At 53.4% G+C, this 24,596-nt stretch overlaps 10 protein-coding genes across 10 annotated transcripts; 4 read left to right on the top strand and 6 right to left on the bottom strand.

Annotated features, from left to right (window-relative positions):
• Window positions 1-26: 26 nt before the first annotated feature.
• PG985_011543 (uncharacterized protein) lies at window positions 27-1,038 on the bottom strand (the record flags this gene model as incomplete). The annotated part of the gene is made up of 3 exons (XM_066831310.1): window positions 27-186; window positions 306-783; window positions 984-1,038. The coding sequence occupies 3 exons, from the start codon at window positions 1,036-1,038 to the stop codon at window positions 27-29; spliced, it is 693 nt and encodes a 230-aa protein (XP_066679360.1).
• A 1,535-nt stretch (window positions 1,039-2,573) lies between these two features.
• PG985_011544 (uncharacterized protein) lies at window positions 2,574-3,780 on the top strand (the record flags this gene model as incomplete). Its single annotated transcript, XM_066831311.1, has 5 exons — window positions 2,574-2,615; window positions 2,691-2,855; window positions 2,916-3,022; window positions 3,155-3,474; window positions 3,593-3,780. 5 exons carry the CDS (start codon window positions 2,574-2,576, stop codon window positions 3,778-3,780), a joined length of 822 nt encoding a protein of 273 aa, XP_066679361.1.
• A 114-nt stretch (window positions 3,781-3,894) lies between these two features.
• PG985_011545 (heavy metal tolerance protein precursor) lies at window positions 3,895-6,426 on the bottom strand (the record flags this gene model as incomplete). The annotated part of the gene is made up of 1 exon (XM_066831312.1): window positions 3,895-6,426. One exon carries the CDS (start codon window positions 6,424-6,426, stop codon window positions 3,895-3,897), a length of 2,532 nt encoding a protein of 843 aa, XP_066679362.1.
• A 2,214-nt stretch (window positions 6,427-8,640) lies between these two features.
• Window positions 8,641-10,487, bottom strand: PG985_011546 (FAD binding domain-containing protein; the record flags this gene model as incomplete). The annotated part of the gene is made up of 5 exons (XM_066831313.1): window positions 8,641-8,914; window positions 9,009-9,379; window positions 9,437-9,834; window positions 9,903-10,116; window positions 10,194-10,487. 5 exons carry the CDS (start codon window positions 10,485-10,487, stop codon window positions 8,641-8,643), a joined length of 1,551 nt encoding a protein of 516 aa, XP_066679363.1.
• A 1,490-nt stretch (window positions 10,488-11,977) lies between these two features.
• On the top strand, window positions 11,978-13,475 carry PG985_011547 (uncharacterized protein; the record flags this gene model as incomplete). Its single annotated transcript, XM_066831314.1, has 4 exons — window positions 11,978-11,990; window positions 12,054-12,340; window positions 12,597-12,821; window positions 12,891-13,475. The coding sequence occupies 4 exons, from the start codon at window positions 11,978-11,980 to the stop codon at window positions 13,473-13,475; spliced, it is 1,110 nt and encodes a 369-aa protein (XP_066679364.1).
• Window positions 13,476-14,305: 830 nt separating this feature from the next.
• On the top strand, window positions 14,306-15,163 carry PG985_011548 (uncharacterized protein; the record flags this gene model as incomplete). The annotated part of the gene is made up of 1 exon (XM_066831315.1): window positions 14,306-15,163. One exon carries the CDS (start codon window positions 14,306-14,308, stop codon window positions 15,161-15,163), a length of 858 nt encoding a protein of 285 aa, XP_066679365.1.
• A 1,180-nt stretch (window positions 15,164-16,343) lies between these two features.
• PG985_011549 (uncharacterized protein) lies at window positions 16,344-17,360 on the bottom strand (the record flags this gene model as incomplete). Its single annotated transcript, XM_066831316.1, has 2 exons — window positions 16,344-17,196; window positions 17,275-17,360. 2 exons carry the CDS (start codon window positions 17,358-17,360, stop codon window positions 16,344-16,346), a joined length of 939 nt encoding a protein of 312 aa, XP_066679366.1.
• A 511-nt stretch (window positions 17,361-17,871) lies between these two features.
• PG985_011550 (Short-chain dehydrogenase/reductase SDR) lies at window positions 17,872-18,843 on the bottom strand (the record flags this gene model as incomplete). The annotated part of the gene is made up of 1 exon (XM_066831317.1): window positions 17,872-18,843. One exon carries the CDS (start codon window positions 18,841-18,843, stop codon window positions 17,872-17,874), a length of 972 nt encoding a protein of 323 aa, XP_066679367.1.
• A 359-nt stretch (window positions 18,844-19,202) lies between these two features.
• Window positions 19,203-20,420, bottom strand: PG985_011551 (Phosphopantetheine adenylyltransferase; the record flags this gene model as incomplete). The annotated part of the gene is made up of 1 exon (XM_066831318.1): window positions 19,203-20,420. The coding sequence occupies one exon, from the start codon at window positions 20,418-20,420 to the stop codon at window positions 19,203-19,205; it is 1,218 nt and encodes a 405-aa protein (XP_066679368.1).
• Window positions 20,421-21,716: 1,296 nt separating this feature from the next.
• On the top strand, window positions 21,717-23,756 carry PG985_011552 (WD domain-containing protein; the record flags this gene model as incomplete). Its single annotated transcript, XM_066831319.1, has 3 exons — window positions 21,717-22,553; window positions 22,624-23,221; window positions 23,281-23,756. The coding sequence occupies 3 exons, from the start codon at window positions 21,717-21,719 to the stop codon at window positions 23,754-23,756; spliced, it is 1,911 nt and encodes a 636-aa protein (XP_066679369.1).
• Window positions 23,757-24,596: the final 840 nt, after the last annotated feature.

The raw sequence follows: 24,596 nt of genomic DNA on the forward strand, positions 1-24,596 counted from the left end.
GTCACATTTCAGTCTGCCAGGATCCTTCAACACTTCACCACTGCCGGCCCGGGGGCTGTGTAGCTCGTGGGCACGGGGTAGTAAATGTTGATCATGATGCCCGGGTCCGTTGCCTTGTACGCGCCCGGGATGGACACGCCGCTGAAAGTCTTCGTGCCGCTGCCCGTGACGGTGAGCTGGCCACAACTGCACGTTGTTAGACTGCATTCTCAACGACAATGATAGAATAAAACTGAGCAGCAGAGATAGACTGACTGCACCGGGGAAGGAAACAAAAAGAGGTAGAAAAGATGAAGAAGACGTACGCGATATAGAATTGCGCACCCCCGGCGCTGCCGGCCGAGTGCAGCGCGATGTGCTCGACCCGAATGAGGTAGTCGCCCGGCGCGAGGCACTGCGGGATCGTGACGGTGACGTCGCGGAGGCCCTGGCTGGGCCACGTGAGCCCGCCCGCGCCGATGTTGGGGCCCTGGGAGAAGATCTTGAACCAGACGGCGCCCGACCCGTCAAAGGAGGCGGCCGTCTGTCCCTGGGGCACTTTGGCCATGTAGAACTGCAGTGTGCCCGGGTGCGAGATGCCCGAGTCGGCCACGAACCCGACCTTGGAGCCCGCCGCCACGCTCATGGTTTGGGCGCCTTCATTGCCCGGGGCGAGCTGGTAGCATCGCAATTGTGTGGAGGAGACGTCCGTCACGGGGCCGTTGGATTGGTAGTTGGTCGTCTTGCGGACGTATTGCCAGTCCTGCGTGGATGCGCCGTTGGCGATGAGGCGGGGGAACTTGTCTGTTTCGGGGGGTTCGGTTTCGGGATAAGATCAGTCTCTGCAATTTGGTTCATCTACGCATTGGTTTGGTAAAGCTTCTATAGATAGACATAGAGAGATCAAATCTCTTGTTGGTAACGAGAATGTCTTGATAGAACCTTCCCTCTGAGGTTCCCTTTTACGCCACAGTAAGAGACTACCTAGTTGGTAGGATACTCACAGTGCCCATGCACTGCTGAGGCAAGTGCTAGTAATGTGACGAGAACGGCCTTCATGATGGTCAGTGATGGTGTTGCCGTTTTGTTTTAGCTCTTCGTGTGTTGAGGGAGTAGCCGTTGGGAGGTTCGGTTCCTCTGGGTCAGATCTGTAAACAATACAGAGCAACTCTTCGTCCAGTTCAAAAGGAACTAACCTAAGAGCCAGTGAGCAAGAGATCTTAAATAGGTCTACCTCGGGGGATCGGAAGATGCAAAAGGTCATGCCGGACTTCATGACCAGATAGTGCCGCAAAGGCTTCGTGACCAATCACTTTTGGCATACTCTTGACTTCTACCAATGGCAATTCGATCGGCTAAATACGCACCGGCGAATCAGCCTCCGTTCGACGACAACAGTACACACGGTCTCATACATTCTGAGGATACCAGCCAGTCAAGCGCCGGCTTCCTGATTGCAGTCATATCTGGATGTCCCTGAATAGACACACGAGTGATGCTACCCCATAGGAGGAATAGCGCTCCCTCCACTTTTAATACTACCTACCTACTTTGGAAAGTATGGCAACACATGCATGTATTCTGGAACCGGGCAGATGGAGACTCGGCATCAACTGCCGCTGAAAGTCGTGGCAAGACGTCCAAGGAAGAATACAGAATAACCAGCCAGCCCTGTCAACAATGAATACGAGTCATAACAAAAAGAACACTGGTTCTTTCCAACACACCCGTGAGTACCTGATGACACCTACTGAATCGAATTAGGAGCCGAACAGAGATTTATGGGACGAAGACAGGTTATCTACGTTCGACCGGCATTGGCCTCTCCTTCCCCCAAAACCCCTTCTCATATACAAAGCCTTCGACTCGCGTGTCATCGAAAACCGAACTATGCATTGCTTCTTCTTTAACACATGAGTCCAATAGCTAAATACGATCGGGGGACCAACAGCATACTGGAACAACTGGCCATGTATCTGTTTGATTGTGCCACGGCAGGCCAGTGCGGAATGTTAGCATCGTGTCTGGAAGCAGGTTAGGTTCATGCCGAATGGGTAGCGAAGCCGCGCAGTTGGATTTTGCAGCGTCCGTAAGCAAGGATCCACTTCCGGCTTACAAATATCAATTCTAGGTGAGATCTATGCCAAGATGCCTCATTCCCTTGTCATCGGTTGCACTTATCTCTGCCGGAATGAAGTAGCAGAGAATGGCATCGAACATGTTGGAGAACGCTTGGGCAATGGTCGTTGACCCTGATCCTGGAAGGACCTTGGGAAGACTGGGGAGACTGCATGTGGAGCCAAGTAAGTATGGGCAGATGGGGTGCGTATTAGTGGCTGTCTAGGGGGGCGGGTAGGATGCACGCTAATGCAGGTGCTGCTTGTGAGAAGAATTTGGGCAACTTTGAAAGACCTTCTTTGTGCCCCGTAAAGCGGCTGACATATCAGCAATGAGACAGAATGGCTTCGACGCAGCAGGCAAAAATGCGATATAAAGACCACCCTCTCAGGCAGCTTCAGAGGTATTTTTATCTCTATCAACCAGCTCCTACCATCATTCCCAGTTAGCTTTTACATTTACTCTCAATCCTCACCATGCCTTCTTACGTCGTCACCGGTGTGTCCAGGGGCCTCGGTGTAAGTCCTGCCGCCATGAAGCAGTCATGGTCCATGGTCCAAGTTGAAGGGGCAAGCGACTGACGAAACCACCAGTACGAGTTCCTCCGCCAACTCTCCTCTGATCCCAGTGATGTTGTGATTGGGACAGTCCGCGACAAGGCGGCGACCCTCCAAAAGATGTCGGAGGATGCCGGCTTCCAGGGCCGCTCCAACATCCATCTCCTCGAGGTCGAGTTGACCAACTACGATGCTCTCAAGGTGAGGGAACAGATTGGAACCACAGAGAACTTGTATGACTGACTCAAGTCCGTATCCCAGAAAGCCGCAGAGGACGTCGCCAAGATCACGGGCGGGAGCCTAGACTATCTCATTGCCAGCGCGGGATACGTCACGGACTTCGATGCCTACGACCCTATCGGTGTCGTGTGAGTTTTCTTTTGTGTTCTTTTTTTTTTCTTTTCTTTTTTGATATCTACCTAGATATCTATGCAGCACGCATAGTCGTTCAAACTACCAGTATGTAACAATAGTGACAGCTAATCTTATCTGACAACCAGGGGCACCAACCTGCCACGTGAGCTCGAAGCGGACCTGAAGAAGTCCATCGACGTCAATGTCATCTCCAACATCCACCTCTGCAACCTGTTCCTGCCCCTTATCCTCAAAGGTCAGACCAAGAAGGTCGTCCTCATCTCCACCGGCATGGCCGATACCGACTTCGTCAACCAGTACACGGTCGACGTCGGGTCCCTCTACTCCATCAGCAAGGCCGCCTTGAACATGGCCGCGGCCAAGTTCAACGCCCAGTACAAGAAGGACGGTGTGCTGTTTATGTGCATCAGTCCGGGGGCGGTGGACGTGGGCAAGTATGCTGAATGTGAGTTTTCCTTTTACCTATTACTCCCTGTTCTCTCTCCCACTCGCCATTTCGTCCCCTGGTGAATAAGCCCCATATGATGAATACTTGGCTGACCATAAACTGCTTTGAAACGCAGTGACCCCGCATCAGATGGAGGCCATGGGAGGCATGATGAAGAAGTTTGCCGAGTACGCGCCCAACTTCACTGGCCCCATCACGCCCGAAGAGTCTGTCCGGGCCGTGCGGTCGGTGTGGGAGAAGGCCACGGTCGAGGAGAATGGCGGAGACTTCATTTCTCACTACGGTAACAAGCAGTGGCTGTAGTGAGTGGGATCAACAGCTATTGAAAGCGTTCTTGGGATGAAGTCAATATGATATGTTAAATTGGTTTATCTAGCAAAATATAAGGAATCCAGGGTCTCTTGCGCTACAGCAGACCTAACCGGCACCATCTTCGTTGCCCCCTTCAAATGACATTAGATCATCGTCTGGTGTACCGGCCTGTTTCGCACACAGCCGCGCATACGTGCCGCCCGCCTCGAGCAACTGCGCATGCGTCCCCGTCTCGGCCACCCGCCCGTCCTGGATAACGAGGATGCAATCGGCCTCGCGGACGGTGGACAGCCGATGCGCCACCACGAACGTGGTCCGCCCCCGGCTCAGCGCCCGCAGCGCCGTCTGGATCGCCGCCTCGGTCGCGGCGTCGACCATGCTCGTCGCCTCGTCCAGCAGCACGATGGGCGCGTCGCGCAGTATCGCCCGCGCGATCGCCAGCCGCTGCCGCTCCCCGCCCGACAGCTTGACCCCGCGCTCGCCCACCGTGGTGGCGTACCCGGCCGGCAGGGCCGCGACGGCGTCGTGGACGGCGGCAGCCCGACAGGCGGCCTCGACCTCGGCGTCGGTCGCGTCGAGCCGGGCGTACCGCAGGTTCTCGCGGATGCTGAGGTTGAACAGGGCCGGGTCCTGCGGCACCACGGCGAACTGGGCGCGCAGGCTGTCGAGCGTGACAGTGCGGATGTCTTGGCCGTCGATCCGGACGGCACCCGCGCCGACGTCGAAGTAGCGGTACAGCAGCTTCAGGATGGTGGACTTGCCGCCGCCCGTCTCGCCGACCAGGGCGACGGTCTGGCCCGGCCGGGCCGTGAAGCTGACGCCGCGGAGCGTGGGCTTGCGCGCGTCGTAGGCGAAGTCCACGCCGTCAAAGACCACCTCGCCACGCTTTAGCACCAGCTCGGCGGCATCCGGGGCGTCGACGATGCTGGGCTTGGTGGACAGCAGCTGCAGGAGGCGCTCCGAGTTGGTCAGCATCTGGGTGATTTTGCGGACCGAGTAGGTGACCTCGAACATGGGCTCCTCGATGGTCATCCAGTACGCCGCCAGCGTGATGAAGCTGCCGACGGGGGCGAGGCCGTGCGCGACCCGCCACGCCGCTAGCACCGTGGCGGCGAGGTGGCCGGCCGTCATGACGACCGACTGGACGCCGCCCCCGACCGTCCAGGCCAGGTAGTACCTGACGGCGGCCACGCGGTGCGCCAGGGCCGCCTGGGCGTACCGCCCGCACTCGAAGGGGGCCCGGTTGAACTGCGCGACGGTGGGCCAGCTGTTGATGGCCTCGTTCTGGATCTTGCTCTCCCGGACCAGCGTCGTGTTGTAGTCGCGCAGCAGCCGCGTGTTGAGCGAGTTGACCCGGCCGCCGATCCACACGTACGCCAGGCCCATGCAGAGCACCACCAGCGACATGTAGACGTCGAACAGGAAGTAGACGTAGACCAGGGCGACCGCCAGGTCGACGAAGACGGGCGCCACGGTGAAGCAGACGAACTCGAGCATCTCCTGCAGCTCCGAGGCCTGCTCGATGGCCCGGATGAGCTCGCCCGAGCTCTTCTCGTTGTGGAAGTCCATGGACAGGTGCATGACGTGGCTGAAGGACGTCGTCATGATGTTCTGCCGGGTCGCCTGCCGCACCGGCACCTGCAGCAGCTCCTTGATCATGGGAAGGCCGGCCTCGGACCGCAGGGCGGCGAACAGGACCCAGAGCCCGATCGACTTCCACGGCATCTGCCCGTCGCCGGCGCCCGCGGCCAGCTCCTCGCCGATGATGCCCAGCTGCCGCGGCACGAGGAGGTTGAGCGCTCGCTCGGCCATGACGGCGAGGGCCGCCACCGCGAGACAGACTTGGATCCCGCGATCCCCGCGGGGCCACAGCAAGGGCCAAAATATCTTGTAGGCCTTCAGGTAGTTGAACCAGCTGCCGGCTGCTTTCAAGCGGCCCAGCTGCTGTTTCCGAAGCCGTCGGTGCTCCTCGGGGTCCTCCCCGTCCGAGTCCTCGGGGAAACCGTACGCCTCTCCGCCCTCCGACCCGTCCGAGTCCGAGTCCATGTCCGAGTCACTCGGGATCAAGGTCTCGGCCTCGTCGTTGTCGTCATCCGACAACATGATGCGCCGGCGGCCGTCGGACCACATGAACCAAGCCCCGGCCACGGTCAGCGCTAGTAATAGTCCTACTCGCAAAACCTCTGAGACAATTCGTATCGTGGCGTAAAACCCTCGAGCCTCGGTCGTTGTCAATAGTCGCAGAGCCAGCAGAGGCGCTTCGAGGCCCAGTGCCAGAACCCATGCGCCCAGGTATATGCGCCATATCGGTTTTGCGTCTTCGGTCAGGCCGACCGTCAGAGACAGCAGCACAAGAGACAGGAGGATCAGGTAGACGACATAGTCCTGAGGTGGTGATGATGATGCGGACGGCTCGGTGACGGCTTGGTAGATGGTGGAAATCAGCTCGGCGGCCACGGTGGAATGGGTCGCTATGCTGAGGAGAATGGTGATGCGCCACCTCTGCCCCGACGCGGATCTGGCAGTCCCCTTTTGTAGGAAGCACGAGGCAATCGTCTTCGCAATGAGAAGATAGAGGCCAATGGCAATGGGTGCGACATAGTGTAACGCGATTTCGGCTTTTGGCGGGTCGTGCATGGCGGCTATATCACTGAAGAGAAGGAACTTCGGGGCAATCCATCGAATGTCTATCTAGATTACCACCACATGTATATAAATGCGGCGAGGGAGCGGCGGAAGAGAGCGGGCCCGAGCAGCAGAAGACCGGGCCCGAGCGGCCGAGGCGCCGAGAGACGCCAGCATACAGTCTGACCTTTAAGATGACAGACCAAGAGACCCACCGCGACGGGAAGGGCGGCGCGGACGCAGGGACCAATGCCACGAAGTGGAACTGGGAATGGAGAATACGAGAAATCCTCGAAGGGCCAATCGTGGCGCTTGCCAACGCTGGTAAGCTTGACCAGTCTACCAGAGTAGAGCGTGCTAAGGAAATGCCGTAACCACTAGACTTCATCTCCCGATCGATTTTTACGAGTCAGGCTAACTGAGTATATGTTAGCTTGACGATAGGGGCTGGTAGGCGACGAAAGCTACTGCATTAAGCCTTTAAGTCGCCCACCTAACAAGACTGGACCGCAGGGTAAGAAGCCTGGCCACAATATGCTGTAAGATCAACCCTCAGGCTGCTGCCACCCCCCGCACTTACCACCCCATTTTACACTTAAATCGCCGATTTCTCTACCTTTTTATTTTAAAATATTAATTTAGAATAAAAAGATAAAAATAAAATATAAAGTGATTTAAAAAGCGATTTAAGTAAAGTTTTAAATAATAATTACTTTAAAAATAAAATAAAATAATTACGATTTATATTAAAATTTAAAAATATATAAAAAATCTATATTTTTATTTTTAAAACTTTTAAATAAATATATTTATAACTTTATTTTTAAAATTAAAAAACGCTATTTAATATATAAAATTTACTTTTAAAATTAATATTATAATATATATTAATTTATTTAATTAAGTGTTAAATTTTATATTAAAAACTTCCTTTTAATTTATATATAATTAAATAAAATACTTTTTAAATTTTATATATAATATTTATTATTATTAATTTATACATTTTTATATATTTTATTTTCTTAAATAAAAATGTTATTAAATTATTTTTATTTTTAAAAATATTCTTTTTTTAATAGAAAAAACTATAAAAAATAATATTTTATTTTTCTATAAAATAAAATAAATTACTTTTTATAATTAAGTTTTAATATAATATAACTGTTTTATTTATTATATTTATATATTATATAATTATAAAATATTATAATTTATTTAATTAATTAATTAAATAAACGATATATCTTATTCCTATATATTATAAATTATATATTAAATTAAAAAAATAATATTTTAAATAACTTTAATAAATACTTTTATCTTTATTTATTAAAAATTATATTTTTTAAAACGAATTTTAGATATTTATTTATTTTCTATTTTAAAGAGTTTATAATTTAAAAATAATTTTAAAAATAATAATTCTTTAAATATTTAATTATTTAAAAATAAATAAATTGTTTTAAATAATAGTTAAAATTTTATAAATTAAATAAGTTATTTTTAATTAATACTATTTATATTTAATAATTTAATTCTTTTCTATTTTATTTTTTAAAATATTTATAAAAATTAAATTTAAATTTTTAAATATTAATTTTAAAATAAAAGTATTAAATTAAATAAAATTATTTAAATATTAAACTTTTAATTCCTTTATAAAAAAAGCGTTTATATTTATAATATTTAAAATTATTTAATTTTATTAATTTTATTCGATTTTATATACGCTTTTTTATAAAGAAAGGTCGTATTTTAAAAAGGTGGCAACTGCGGGGTATGGCAGTAGCCTGGGGGTTGATCTTAATGCATGTACAAATAAAAACCCCTATGCTATTCTCATGCAACGATCCCCTGAACTCATTGGACACTAAGCGCAGTCAGAAACCCTCAAGCTCGTAATGGTCAGCCATTCCCCCACCAGAAGTGACATCAAATGTACACCGGAATAACCAGGTCAATTGCCTATACTTAAAGCACTCAACTGGAATAATCAGTAGTAATAAACAACCGAGGTATATAGGAAGTATTTAATTATACGAGTGTAATAATTGCCCGATTACTCTTATACTATTATATCTATTGTCAGCTGTCGGGAGAAGCCTGGTTGTTTAATTACCTAGTCCGTGTCTTGTTGATGTTCCTACTGCCCCCACCGATTCTAGAGATATCCGAACCAACAACAGCGCCACTTCATGGTTTAGCTGACCCCCTCCTTACAGCTCATGATTCGGGTATGATAGGAACGAAGTAGTAGAAGCGATTCTGGGGGTCGTACTTGGCCTTCAGGTCCCGCAGCCGGGCCAGGCGCCAGGGCTCATGGCCATAGACGGACTCGAGGGTCTCGAAGTCGTGGCCCGCCACGTAGTTGACGTAGACGGCCGGCTTGCGCATGGGGGGCCGGCCGGCCTGGAAGAGGTCCCAGACGTCCCTGGCCCATTGGGCGGCGGCGGGCGACAGATCCTCTCTGCCCTCGGGGACAGTGGTCATGAATATCCTGTTTGTGGGGATGCGTTACTAGTACAGTCTCGGTCTTGGGATGGAAACCACGCGAGAATGGGGCAAGGTAAAGAGATGAGAGGGTAACCTACGCTAAGTGGTATTCATCGCGATGCGGATACGCAGTCGAGGCCGGGTCGACGGTCGTGACGGCTTGGACAGGATAGCCCTCGTAGAACAGGCGGGCATTCTGACCCAGCTCGGGGTACCTGGCCGCGTTTTGGAGGAAGTTGTCCAGCAGCTGGTGTTGCGTCGTGATGTTCCACATCTGGGTCAAGACGGTCGAGAGCTCAAAGTTGTCGCTGTTGCACGTCGTCGCATCTGGGTCGCCGATCCGGCTGATCTCGGGGTAGGGCACGTCGCCTTGCTCTTGGTAGACGGCCTCGATGGCGTTGAAAGGTTCAAGCAGTTTCTCGGCGTCTTGGGCAGAACCTGCATAAGAAAATTGCCAGCTTATCGTGGCCTACGTTGCAACGTTAGACTGGGGGGTTGGATATAGGCATGATGGGAGCGTAAGTACCTCAGTTGTGCTGACAGACTGGTTGAACGCGATCGATCCGGCATTCACCAACTCTGGAGGGGTGGCGCCGTCGTCATTGATCTTGTTCAACGCCCTGAAAACCGACTCCATCTTGTCCTGTCTCCAGACATAATTGTGGTAATGCCACGTTTTGGCCTCGGCCGGGTAGATCTTAAACCGCATACTTGTGACGATGCCGAAGTTGTGGCCGGCGCCTTTCATGGCCCAGAAGAGGTCTTCGTGACTGGTCTCATTCACCTCGATAGTCGAGCCATCAGCCAACACGACGTTGAACTGGATGACCTGATCAGCAATCAAGCCGTGGATGCCCTCGTAGCGAGAATGACCCCCGCCTAGAGCGGTCCCAACGGCGCCAATACAGTCAACGGATCCGGTGCCTGGCTCGAAAGCGCGGTGGTCAGCTTGGCTTGGTCCTGATGAGCAAAGGGAACAGATGTGCATTTACTAGTGACATAGCCCTTCTCCCAAAGCGCATCAACGATATTGGAGACGTAAGTGCCACCCTGGAGCATAGCGGGTTTCCTATCGGACATAGTGGTGATCCCAGTCAGCTGCTTCAAGTCGATCTGCACCCCTTTGAAATTCCCCAAGGAGGTGGTGAAACCGTGGCCGCGGTTGACTGCAAGGAACGCGAGACTGTTTTTGTTGCAATACTTGACCTACACGTCGAGGGCTTCTGTCAGCCAAGGAAAACGTATAGCATTGGTATCTAAATGAAGCGTGAGGATAAACTGACAATCTCGGGAACGTCGTCTTCCGACCCCGGCTGCACCACCACCTGCACATCCGGCGGGGCCGTGGTCCGCCATCTGCGAGTCACTTCATTCCACCGGGCATCCGATAGGAAGATGACGACGGACTCTGGGGACAGAAGCGAACCGAGTTCTTGCTGAATCGTGGCCAATGGTAACTCGGCGCGAGTAACCGCGTCTCTCTGGAAATAGTACGGCGTGTTGAGAGCGACCGGAGATGCTGCTACAAAGGCCCTGAGAAGAATGAGGCCCCAGACCAAAAGATAAGGTGAAAGCATGATGGGATATTGCATGTAGGTAGTACACAGAATAGGGTAGGTTATGATAACTGGAGTCCTTGTCAACGACTTGTGCCACGTCGTCTGTGCCCACATCTACCAGACATAGGACGAATCGCATCCTCTTATATAGACAGACGCAGTAGCCGCGGGTAGACGCGCGCTTGCTTGCGCCTGCTACCCTCCAAAAAGGGATCCTCCCAGACACTCCCCCAAGAATCAATATTTCTATGCCATCTTTCCGTCCCTTGCGTCCAGCTACTCGAGCAAACAGAACCATTGGCGCCACCTCTAAGGTCGCATTGCATGGCCCAACTCAGTCCAAACCCTATAGACATTTGTATAAAGCAAACATTGCGAGTTGCCAAGTCAGTTATATGAAAATGAAGTAGCTAAGAAGACGGTGGTTCATATTTCGGGGTTGGGGTCCGAATCCTCATGGTCGGTCGTTGGCGCATGCCGGATGATATGATTGTTAACGCCAGGGATGCTTTAACCGGAACGTCGATTGACACAAACATTAACCTAATTGGGTTCTGTCGCGCTGGGTCACGGTACTTGAGTCGCATACGGGCATGGGGGCTAGTGCCGCGTAGTTAGAGGGTAGGTAGTAGTATCACGTTGCGTTTGTTTGCTTCAACGGTCATATACAAAGACCACTGGAGAGACAAGATGGACTGGTACATAAATGCTGGGCCATTGAAAGGCAAAGATGATGCGGGCTTACATGCGTGGGTAATGCTAACCGACTTTTAGCTGAGCCAATCGGGGGATTCCTAAAAATGCCACCCCCTGCAAGCTACTGGTCTCGCGTATTTGTAATCAGCGATTCTGGATGCATATACCCCCAATTGCCGACGCAAGGAGACTTGAAAACGGGCAAAACGAAAAGTACCCAACCTACCTACATTTCATCATATCATACGTCGAATTTACTGGTCGTTCTAATTTTGCTACCACCGACCCGTGTTAGTGTTGGCTGGTGCCATTTGAACCCGCTACCATGGCATCGCTGACTGGCATCCCTGGGACGCCGAGTAGTCCAGCAAAAGAGATAAGCCTCGGCCTTCAGCGCCTGGCGGAAGCATGTCCCCAATTCGACCATACGAACCTACTCGAAAAGCTATCGGAGAATAGGACAGCAAACACTACCAAACCATCCGGTCTGAAGCTGTCGTGGCCCAAAGCCAGTAACACGAGACGCGCAGTGGTGGCCAAACAGTTACCCACAGGGAATGTACCCCCGCGTAAGGGAGGCGCGCATACAGGATCCGTGCCGGGTAAAATACATATGATCAATGTCACGTGCGGGGATATCGCCGTGCATTACACATACACCAGCTCCGTGCCACGCAGTAGGTCCCTTGTCCCATTGGTCCCCACCTCATCACAGCTGGTCGCAGGGTACTGACAAAATACCAGCGCATACGTCTTACCCAGTCTTAGAGGTGCCATGGAACCCACGGTTGCTAGAGACCGGAGAGCAAGATATGCTTGAGTACTGTGGGTTTACCACGTTCTGTTGTTTCTCCCTCCCATGAGCTACTGACTAACAGCAAGCCACAGTCCAGTCCGTCGCTTCGCGGTCCTTTTCCACCTTTGGGCAAGACCAAGCTCAGTTAGGTCTTTTGCTGCTGCGGATTGCCAGTGCGGGCGATGGCACAAGCTTCGGAGTGGCGGTACAGCAGTCTCTCCTTGCGTACTCCTCAACGCACCGGCACGGCGTCCACACGCGAGCCGCCGAGCACAAGATTGCGGCACTCGAGGCCCTGGCCGGCATCTCAGGATGCGAGATCGGCCCCGCCGAGGCAATCCAGCATGTGGCTGCTGGTATGTTGCTGTGTTCCTACGAGGTTCGTTCCAAAGCCAGCCCTTCCCCAAACATGGTCCAGGCCACTCACCTGTAAGCGACTTTCGGTGTTTATTCCTTCCTGTTCTAGTGTTTATTCCACGTTAGTCCAGTGTCTCACGAGGGATGGAATGACTGCTTATTCCAGAAATTTCCACTATTCCTTCTCGAGACAATGTATTCAACCCAAGAAGAATAGATGCTGACACCGAGAGTCGATAGGGACTGGATGTGAAGTAACACTGACGAGTTTCCCCTAGATGCATCATTCATCCTGTACCACGGGCCATTGGTTGTCGTACCTCATCGGTATCCAGGACATCATACGGGTTACCGGCCTCGACAATTTCCATCATGATCCCGACGTAGTCATGCTGCTAGACTGGGTGTACTACTACAGCGTATTGGCGCGCTGGAGTCGGCAGCACTGGTGCAGAAAGGAGTTTGCCGGCGTTCAACTTGCTCCAATGACAGTCCATAGAGAGGTGAGTAAGAAGGGAGACTGGCCTAATCTCACTGTGGAACTTCCCTAATAAATTGTGTTGAACTTCTAGGCATCTTCACTTGCAACAACGCGGTTGGCGTATATCGAGCTGCTCTCGCAGATGTGCGACGGAGCAGTTACACCCATACCGCCAGGGGGATCTAACAAGGAGCAGGCGGATCACAGGAGCTACCTGCAGATACTGGACTGGAGGATTCGCAACCTCTCCGTCATATCCGGCTGCGACGACTTCGGGGCCGACTCGGAAGCGAAAGTGGAAGTGTACCGATTGGCCATGCTGGTCTATTTAAACCGCGCCTCGGAAAACGCACTAAACCAAACAGCAAACAAGACACTCCAGCAACTGGATCGGGGATTCTCCCTCTTGGCCGGGCTCGAGTTCTGTGATCACCAGTTTCCCGTCTTTGTATTGGGTTGTGAGGCTAGCAACGACGGGGAGCGAGAAACGATCTTGGGTCTGATCCAGCGGACTGAGGAACATGGCACGAGCCGGTCGTTCAACTACGCCAGTCGCCTGCTGGAGGCCTTTTGGGCGCAAAAAGACCTGGGCGGGTTTGATCGTCGTGGACTCACGTACCGGGATCGGGTTAGTGACGTTATCAGTAGGTGCGTGGTGCTGCCCACATTCGTGTAAGCTAGTAGTCCAGTGGTGTGCATTATTAATGCCATATGGCATAATCAATTTACGGCGTGGCTAGACACTAGCAAAACGAATGACATTGTGTTACTGTCTCTCTTTAGTGTTTCTTGGGGCGTGTGGAAAGATCTTGGGCAAACTAGGTACGCTTCGACATGTGCGGTCGGTTAGATGGAAGCTGAGAGGCCGAGGCAACTTGGACGTCAAGCCACCGAGGAGATAAGGCAACCAAACTAGCGGCATGGCTGCTGTTGCGCCACTCAACAGCAAACCCGTCGACACCCAACGGGCACTTGGTGTAAGCCAAGACGCTGCTTCCCGAAACGAAATCCGCAGTGCGGTCCCAGAATAATCGTAACCTTCTCCTCTACTCCTTATGTACCCCTGGAAAGCGTCTTGTCTGAGATGTGATGGGAATCGTGTTGGCGTATGATTCTCGATACATGCGTTGGCAGGTTGAGGCTGAACGCCCAGTACCCCTAGGAAGACGCTAGTGTTGGCTGCTTGTGTTGGCTCGACGAATGTCTGGAAAGGTCTGTACAGTGCATGGACTTGTATACTTAGAGAAGCAATTATGGTGGCGCCAGTAGTGGGATTCTCGACCTATCGTCGCGCTGCCGCCATCCTTGTTATGGTGAAGGGGCGCAAGGGAGTGAAAACATTTCTCATAAAAGTTTCTTGCATCACCCTTGCGAGTGGTATGGCCAATGAAACCCGCTTCTTTTCTTCTTTCTTCGAAGTGCTCTTGTTTGTCCTCTCTGTTTCCCAGTGTTCCTACCATAGTTGTCCCTTTCTAATCTATGTCAGACTGAAGAACTGCCATCAACATGCCTTTGGGGTACAATGATTTCGTCGGCCTCTCTTCTCGAGAGTACAAGGCCTATCTCAAATCCAATAGTGACGAGGATCTCAAGACACAGGAGGTAACACGGCTCAGGGGCGAGTTTGCCGCCTGCTATTCTGTAGGCGCAGGTGTTGGCTTCGCCGTTCTCACGTCTTGCGGCCCGCTAGTGTTTTCCGCAATCGCGTTGCGGAAAAGGGAACTCTGCAAGTGGAAGTACGACATGATCCGCGAGGAGCTTGAAGTCCGCAACATCCCCCTTGATACAACGGATTGGAAGGACCTTTTGATCCCCGTGGCTACCGGCCTGATCGGTACAAATATCGGGCTCGGTGTCACTTTCGGGCTGCAAAACGCCATGCGAACCCAGCCGCCAGTGTATTACGGGGTGGACGACGTCTCGCAATCACCTGTCCCCGTGTCTGCACTTAACCAGGCACTCGGCATGGTGGACAATCCTGGGGATGCCAGCGTCGGGTTTGAAAAAGGGTTCGTCGCCGAGCCTGGCGTGGTTGCACACTGTCTTTCCAACCGCACTGCGATGACTTATGATTTTTCCGACGATTACGCGCTTACCTCTCAACCTGCATATGACTACGGATTCTTTGCCGAGACAGCCGGCTTTGCAATGGGCGCTCAGGCTGCCGAGCGCACAGAGAAGACACTGGCTAGTCTAGTGGCATCGCAAACGTTGACCTGGCTTGCGGTGACTCTGGAAAGTAGAGATTCATGGGAAAGGATGAGGAGTACGTTGGACTGCAAACGCCAGCTGCAGGTCGGCGGTCTTTTGTGTGACTATTGTGACATTAAGATCACCAAGGGATGCTATAAGCGTGAGTGGTGACTGTCCCAACCAGAAAACATCCCTATCAAGTGACTGACACACATCAGATTGCTGCGCTTGTTCAAACGATGATTTCGACTTATGCAACCGCTGCTACGACGCCGGCGAGCGTTGCCCCTGCCGTACCGGGCTGCATAACCTCCAGGTTAGTACTGCAGGCGAGACCTATATCCCTGAGCGGCAATATGCACCCCTTCGCACGAAATGCCTGGGATGTGATAGATGTGGTGGTCATATACACCAAGGTATATATTATCGTAAGTAACGTGATGCCCGTTTGCCTCGTCCTTTATGTTGCTGCTTGACTGATATCATATCATGACGTGCAGAATGTCTGGACTGCCGGTCAGGCAACTTTGATCTTTGCGCAAGGTGCTACATTGGGGGCGAAACGTGCTTGAATCCCACAAGCCACAACCTCCGAGCCTCACTCTGGGCTTATACCCCGGACACCAACGACCCATCACCGTATTTTGCTGAGCTGGGGAATGGCGGAGCTAGCTGTAATGCATGCAAGACGGCAGTATGGCGCGGCGTTTTCTTCCGTAAGATCTCTACCCAGGTTCCTATCCACACAGGTTGCTGACCCGAAATGAAAATATAACAGATTGCCAAGAATGCAACGATGGCACTTTTGACCTGTGCCATAAATGCTACTGGGGTGGTGAGCGGTGTCGCCTACCATCGAAGCACTGTCTCACGCGGTTCAGTGCCTACAGGGAATTACATCACGCTAGACCATTTGAAAGCCCCGAGAAGTGGTTCTGTGACGTACCTGGCTGTGGTCGTATCTATGAGCCAGGAGACAGCTTCTTCCAGTGCAGGATTTGTGATGATGAGCGGTGGTGCGTGTGCGTAGTGTGTTATGGTATAGGCTTCGCCTGTCTGGATAAGTCTCATGCCATGCACAAGACCGTGATAACAAGTTGAGCCTAAGAGATGGGGACGCAGTGTACACTAGTCGAAACGGAATAGTCAATGGTACAAACACCGGAAACGGTAGAGATGTGTAACAACCGGTTATACTAGTAAGCCGTTGAAATGTACGAGCGGCACCATGTAATGATCGTAAAGTCTGTATTCGCTTGCTCTGACCGTAAACATGGAAGCATCCAAGACTAGGCAGTGCAAGATCTCGTGCCAATAAATGTCGAACTATACAAGATACCTTACATCTACCTCACAGGTTAGGCCCCTTCAGCCGAATCAAAGCCTCCTGCGTGCCCGTCATGACCAACCTCCCCGTCGCCTGGTCCCAGACCTGCTGGTGAATCAGCACGCGCCCGTCCGCGCCCGCCGACGTCCGCCGCTCGCCCACCATCCACCGGTCGACCCGCACGCCCGGGTCGTGGAACCAGAGGTGGTGGTTCAGCGAGACGGCCAGGGCCACGTTGCGGCTCCGGGGCCCCACTGCGTCGGGGTTGGCGAAGATGGCGAGGCCCAGCAGCATCTCGTCGGACATGTAGGCCAGGGAGGCTAGGTTCGTGGCCGTGGTTGATGACGATGATAGGGGCGCCGAGGACCGCGAAAAGCCCGTGGTGCGGACGTCGGACGGCCGGTCCCCGACCTCCATCGTGGCGGTCAGCCAGTCGAAGGGCGCGTCCTCGGGCTTGAAGGGCTGGAGGGAGCCGGTGCGGTTGGCCTCTATCTGCTCTTTGCCGTTGCCCGGGTCGGCGCCCTCGGGCGTCATCCCTCCGAGATCGGGCGGCAGTTCGGCGTATTCGAGGGTCCGGCCGGCGGCCGACGAGTCCTGCCGCCGCTGGAAAGAGATGGTCGCGAGGTAGAGGACTGTAGAAGCATTGGTCTCATTGCCAACGCTGGCGCGGACGATGCGGGTGGCGTAGCTGCGCCCGTCCGAGACACGCTCGACGTGGTACTCGACCTCCCTGGTCTGAACTACGGGTCGGAGGAAGGAGGAGGACGAAGTGTAGGCGTAGAAGTCCGGATCTACGGTGGCGCTGGCGGCCGAAATGGCTTGGGCGAGAAGCAGGCCGCCAAAGACGGAGCCGCGGCCATCCTGCTCTGCCAGTGGCCTACGAACAATTCATTCATTCATTCAGCGCCAATAACACCAAGGGCATCCAAGTATATGGCAAGAACAAGTGACTGACCTTTCGTTGACGTAGGTGTCGGGACCCAGCGTCGGTGCCGGGACGACGGCGACGTAGGATTCAATGGGCGCCCGTGGGGATGCCATTACTGCGACAAACTGGAGGACAGTGGTGCTGAGCAAGGCGAAAGTAAAACCTTGAGCAACAATCACCCAAGTTTTACGGGAACATACATCGCGGGGCCCAGGAGATTAATGAGTTGAAATACCCGCGGGGTTTCTTTCAGTTGGTTGAAGAGCAGCAGTTCTTGCGCGACCAAGGTGTCATCGATGTAAGGGGTAAGGCATATTGTCACCATTTCTAAGGAGGGACAGGATCAACCCCTCTTCTTGAATAGCTGCCGCACCCCCGGATTCCTGTCTACCAACATTGCAATGATCTTCATCGCCGATTTTGACACCTGCACTTCGGATGCCTTTACCCAAAGCTTCTCGAGAATATTCATCGCAAGGCAAATTGGATTCAATCAAGCGGAGACTTGCCGTGATATAAGGGGAGATGACAATAAAGCACAAGTAGCAGGTGGTCGAAAATAAGCATGGCATGAACATTACTACCAGCGCTTGATTATTCCACCCCAGCAAATGTTCCAATGCTCTAGAAAAGCGTCTGCCCCCCATCCACCAGCAAATCCGCCCCATTGATATAACTCCCCGCGCGACTCGTCAACAGCACCACCGCCCCCGTCAGCTCGTCCGGCTGCCCCATGCGCCGCATCGGGTTGCGGCTCAGCCAGACGTTCTTGGCCGCGTCGAGCCCGACCCCCTCGTTGAGGATGGTGTCCATGTACCCGGGCGAGATGCTGTTGACGCGCACGCCGTGCACCGCCCACTCGGCCGCCAGGCTCTTGACCAGCGCCAGCACCCCGGCTTTCGAGACGTTGTACGCCACCTGCGGCTGCGGGTAGTTGACCCGGTGCGCCGAGATGCTGGCCACAAACGTCATGCTGCCCCCGGTCCCTTGCTTGACCATCTGCTTCGCCGCCGCCTGCGCGCACAGGAAGACGCCCGTCGTGTTGACGCCCAGCACGCGGCTCCACTCGTTGGGCGCCGTGTCCACGGCGTGGTTGCAGGCGACCATGCCCGCAAACGCGACGAGGTGATCAACACTACCGAGCTCCTTGACCGTGCCCGCGACGGCCTTGTCGATGGATTCGGCGTCGGTCACGTCCACCTTGCAGTACCGGATGCGGGCCTGGGGGAACTCGGCCTGCAGGCTCTGGACCTTGGCGGCGGCGTCGGCCGCGTTGACGTCGAACAGCATGAGGCCGCGAAGCCCGTGCTCGAGCAGGGCGCGCGACGCCGCATAGCCGAGGTCGCCGGCGCCGCCTGTCACGATGGCGTTGCCTGCAACCCGGAAGCGCTCGGCGGCGCGCGATGCGGGGGAAGCGCTGCGGGGAAGAGGCGGGGGCGGGGCGACTAGCGATCCCGGCATGTTGCCATCGCCCAGCGTCATCTGGGGCAGGACTCTGTCCGTCAGATCGGTGCGCGCGGTCGGCACCGTCTGAAGGACCTCACCGATCTCATCATCTCTTGTCGTGACCGATCTCATGCTGAAGTCTTGACTCATAACGAACTGGCTGACTAGGTTCAGGGGAGTTTGTTGTAAGTGTAGGTAGCACCTGCTGGAGTTGGAGTTGAAGATGATGATGGGGGGTATATATGCGGGGCGTGGTCGGGTCACAATTCGGAGTACTGCAGTCCGTACATGTAGCTCGATAACCTTGAGGGTGCACAAAGGAGAGTGCCGGATGAGTGCCGGACGACTATGCAGCGAGTTGATCAGAAGAAACCGGGCACGAGAACGGATTTATGGACTCCGAGGAATCAACCTTGCATTCTCTACCGCTGACCCAACATGACTACAAGCCGGCTTCTGTAAGCTCACACAACAGCCGATAAGTACAATTGCGTTCTGATGAGAGGCCCTCACATGTGAGACTCGGCCCGCATTTTGCGGATCGCAGTGCTGCTGATTTTGGATGCAAAGTTCTCCGTCTTGGTTGGTTCGTCGGTGATCTCTTCGGCACTCAGGACGTCGACTTCGAAGATTTGCAGAGGATGCCAGCCCTGCTCCGTCCGCTTTGCGTTGACGGCCGCACCGCCGGATCTCGTCTCCCCCGAGACGACCAAAGCATCCATGTTCTCCTGAGTGATGGTGGGGCCGAATGCATCCTGAATCTGCACGCACGACACGGAGATGGTATCGCTACGGAAGAGCGCGGTGATCTCGCCGTCCTTCTTGGTGATTTTGGGTGCAGAGCCACGCTTCCAGCCTTGTTTCTGCAGTTCCAGCATCGAGGACAGAAACTCGATGACGCTCATGGCCCTGTCTTCCCACGGCTGCACGAACTCGGCGTACTTCTTGTTCTTGAGCAACTCGTCGCCAGTGATGCCTACAACAAAGGAGCAGGGCTCGGCTGATCCTTCATCCGGGACCTTGAGAAGCAGGATGGCCGCGGTAAGCAAGAGCTTGTGCCCCGGGTGGAGATGGTCGAAGGTTCCACCAAGGCATACAACAGAATGCGGCGTCGTAGTCGATTGTGCTGCCTGAACAGACTCGAGCGACTGCGTGTTCAGGGTGAGGCCACCATCGACAGCAACCAACTGGTCCTGGTTCAGAGTTTGGATACCCTCATACATGCGAAGGTAGTTGGCCAGTTGCTGATGACCAGCCTCGGTGCTGGCGCTGAAGATTTGCTTCCAGGGGTGATACGCAGCGACAAACGTGGTCAGTTGGACGACGACGGTGTTGTTCGGCTCAATGGCAAGCTTGAAGTCTTCTGATATCCGCTTGGTAACGTCGTGATCGATGAGCACGACTCGCGCGTCAACGGAGCCGGGCCCGCCATCCACCTCCGTCGGCACGCTGAGGTGGGAGCAGACGAGTGAGATGAGGCTGTACATGCCTGCCAAGATGGACTGCTGCTCAGACCACACCAAAGACTTGTGCCGCCGGAACTGCCCCGATAGCACGGGGGCTATCAAAGCGATGATGAGGGTTGATGCATTTGGCCCCTTGGCGCTTTTTAGCTTCGAGATGACGGACTTGAGGGTGGGACGATAAGCAGCGCTGAGCTCCAGAGGACCGGCAGGACGTGGAGGGGGCGGCAAGAGCAACAGCGAAGGCAGCTCGCCAGGCTTCATCTTGATTACCTAAGTGAGAGCGGTCGAATAGTCCCAAGTCTACAGTAATTCGTCCTTGGAGGTGCCTGTGACGGTAGAAATCACGAGAATAGGTATGTATGATGAAAGGTTGCGAGGTCGAAGGCAAGTCAAGTTGGACCGTCCGGGTTACGTCCGAATGCTCTTACGCTGAGTCGCACCTTCTCCTCCTCGGCTAAAGTGGAGTTGAGCCCATTCGTTCAATCGGAGCATGTTTGGCTGTCTGTCAGGTAACACCGAGCAGAGTAGTCAGCTGAACTCTTTCGGTGGCAATCCAGAAGACAATGAAATTCATGCCTGCTTGTTGGTTAAATGTAGCTTCAAAGAATTGATGCATACTGGACTGCTGAAAGCCAATTGAATGACATGCTTGCAAGTAACTCTATCTCTTTTTACTCACGTGCTGTAGGCGCTGTAGTAGCAGGTGCCAGCTAATTGGGCACTGCAGTTCGAGACACACACTTACCTTCAATTGATGACTTGTATCAGATATCATATCAAGAGCACATGTCAATATGCATCTACGCAGACCGATACTGCATTGCAAAATTTTCCTACTGGTATCCGGCATTTCTCGTTGATAGGAGTACTGCGAGCAGGGTTGTGCAGCTACAAAATGTTGCTGGGTGTACCTGTAGCTCCCTCCAGCTTCAGCTCAGCCCTGGAACATGGCATATGGTATGCAGCTTAAACCAGATGCGAAAGGCAATGGTGTGAGTCAATTTGAGCCAGCAAAGTTAAGTCCAGCGCGGCTGTGTCAACTGAAGAAATAAATTATCCAAGGATCAATTGAAGTTAGATATACAGATGTACATGAATATATATACGCAATAGAAGATACCTACAGCCAGTACTGGTGCATCAGTCGACAGTTGAACCCCGTATGGGAATGTTTCAAGAAGGTGCTGATCCAGCCCAAAAGCAGAGGTTGGAATCTCTTGGGGGCTGTGTTTGGCGACCGGCCGCTTTCATGGGCCATCTGCCTCCCGCTTGCCGTTGCCATTGCCATTGCGCCTCTGGCCTCTCTCTCCCACTCTCTCCCGAATCCAAGACTGGAAGACAAGGACCAGGCCGAGCCCACCCTCAATTGGATTGACACACATCAAATCACGGCTGCCTCCAACAACACACCTACCCCCCAGCGTGTCTATTTTACCCTCTCCCCCAAGAAATTAATCGCTCGCGCCTGCCATCGCGCAGCGGCGGAGCGTTTCAAGCTACTTACCATACTATTGGACCTAGGTTAAGTCTCGACCCAGACTCCTTCTTGACGGAACCATGAACCAATCACAGGCCTATGCGGGAGCCCCGCGACGGTCCGCGACTGGTGCTGGAGCAGCAGCAGCAGCAGCACCTGCAGCGCCTGGAGGAGGCTACGCCGCCCAGCACGATGAACTTCACATTTCTCCTACAATGACCCATTCCACCCAGCAGCTGTCCTCCCCGCGAGATTTCACTGCCGCGCCTGGTCCTGTCCCTGCTCTGAATATCGATCCGAGTGCTGCCGCTGCATCCCAGACACAACCCACCACCCCCGCCTATCAGTCTGCCAACTCTTCGGTGCCCAATGTTCTGCAACCTGGAGGCTTAGGCGCCGCCCGCCCACCTGCTATGAGCGCCAACACCGCACCCACCTTGCCCACCATGTCTACCGGCATCCCGCAGCAACAGTCGCCCACCGATTACTCGTCGCCATCAAAACCTCCCTCGCTGTCCTTGTCCGCCTCTACCTCCCACGCCTACTCGAGGTCGAGCCCCGCCGCTCCTTTCGAATCCTCGGGCTACACCCCCTACACGCCTACTACTCCCGGCGGCTCCGCTGGCCCGTCGCAATACATGTCTCCTCAAGACCCCAAATATGGCGCGCCTGGGTCGCAACGCAACATTTCCAACACACCCTTGGGCCTAGCCGACATCCGGCCCCGAGCCGACTCGAGTCTCTCGGACGGCACCCCGGGCACTCTGGCTTACGAGCTCGCGAATGGGCAGCCGTCCACAAGCAACTACCTGGCACCATGGGCTCTCTACGCCTTCGACTGGTGTAAATGGACACCGCAAGGCAAAGGCGCTGGAAAGGTCGCCATAGGCAGCTACCTCGAAGACGGTCACAACTTTGTAGGCACCTTTTTGCTCGACGCCGGATTGTTTTTGTGCCGTGATGGCTTGCTGACATGACCCCAACCAGATTCAAATCTTAGATACCCAGGTTGTGAACACGCCTAACGACGTCTACACCCCGGGCTCCTCTAAGCACAGCATCGAATTTACCAAGGTCGCCGAGGCCACCCATTCTTATCCTGTCACGCGGCTGCTGTGGGAGCCGCCGTCCTCCCAAAAGCAGAGTACCGATCTGCTGGCGACGTCGGGAGACCATCTGAGGCTGTGGTCTCTGCCCTCCGATGCGCAAAGCTCCTACGGCAACAATGTCACAAGGCCCAATGCTAACGCACCCATCACGAAGCTCACACCGCTCGCGCTCCTTTCCAACTCGAAGACGCCCGACCACACGGCGCCCCTCACCTCTCTCGACTGGAACCAGGTATCGCCAAGCTTGATCATTACCTCTAGCATAGACACCACTTGTACTATCTGGGATATTCCTTCTCTCACTGCCAAGACGCAGCTCATTGCGCACGACAAAGAGGTCTACGATGTACGATTCTGCGCCAACAGTGTCGACGTGTTTGTCAGCTGCGGTCAAGACGGCAGCGTGCGCATGTTTGACCTGCGAAGCCTGGAGCACAGCACCATCATCTACGAGCCGACGGCGAAGGACGACCGAGGTAAGTACACTCAGACCTATTCTGACAATTATCACGATAACTAACGAGCTTTTCCACAGACGCTACCGGCGGCAGAATAAGCCCAACACTGGCCCAACAGACAATGACCAATGCCCCGCCCTTGATGCGATTAGCGACCTCACCACATGATACCCACCTCCTCGCCACTTTTGCGCAAGACTCGAACGTCATCCGGATACTTGACGTACGGCAGCCCGGCCAGGCGCTTTTGGAACTTCGCGGACACGGCGGATCCGTTAACTGCGTGGAGTGGTCGCCCCTACGAAGAGGAACGCTCGCCTCTGGTGGCGATGACTCCATGGTGTTGGTGTGGGATCTCATGAACACCACGCCCAGCAATGCGCCTTCTAACAGTGGGCCCGGCTCGACGGACAAGCACCTGACCCCAGTAGCAAGCTGGCAGTGCGACTACGAGGTTGGGAACCTGGGATGGACACCAGCTATGCCCAACTCGGATGCTGGCGAATGGCTGGGAGTCAGCGGCGGAAGAGGTGTCTGGGGCGTCAAGATATGAGGCTCTACGACGTCAGATCCAATGTCGAACCATTCAAGGACTATATAACGACGCAACGCAGTAAAACGGTTGAACGAGCACGGGTTGTCGGGGCCATATAGGCAGGCGCTGTTCTTATGGGGGGCTAGGATCTAGGAAGTGTCTGGCAAAAAATCGGGCTCGTGGGCGGAAAGCAGTCGTCTGGTGAAGACCGAGAGGAGAAATCCAGGTCGCGCGAGGCAGGGCTACTTGGAGTACTAGGTAGGAAAAGGACTGCAGGTAGGCAGTTTGGTCAGGTGTAAAATAGCCTTTGTCAGGTATCCTACAGCCTGCTCTATCGGGGGGAGGGGACGCTTGTTTTGGAAGATGCAGAATTGGCTAGATACCTACCTACAGCATTATTCAAGAATCAGTTCTTACTGGCCATGCTGGGTTCATTCGTGAATGTGGTGAAGATTGGTGCTGCTGCAGTTCACATGCTCCAATGGAACTTGAAGTTTTAGTGAATGCATGTGGCAATCCCCCCAACTTCTAAACTTAGTTGCCTTCTCTTCCGCATTTTTGCATGTCAGTTCAACTGGCCACCCACTCATATCTTCAAATACAAAACCCGTGCCATCATTTTCTACTTTTCTTTTCGCAATTGTGCATGGTTGCTACCTACTCGGACTTGAGCCAGTTGAGCTGAAGTTGCCATTGATTGTTTGCGACATCTCCTTGCGACCCCCACCAGCCCCACATCGGCGAAAGCTGTTGATCCAAGACCGACCGTACTCAAATCGACGCCTATCTCCTTTGAGTTTGGGGACCGTCTATTTTAGTGGTCTCTCCCTGGAAATTCCACAGCTCGCAAGCAACCTA

Source organism: Apiospora marii, assembly GCF_038362585.1.
Source record: "Apiospora marii strain CBS 49790 chromosome Unknown utg000009l_segment0_segment0, whole genome shotgun sequence".
Classification (NCBI taxonomy): Eukaryota; Fungi; Ascomycota; class Sordariomycetes; order Amphisphaeriales; family Apiosporaceae; genus Apiospora; species Apiospora marii.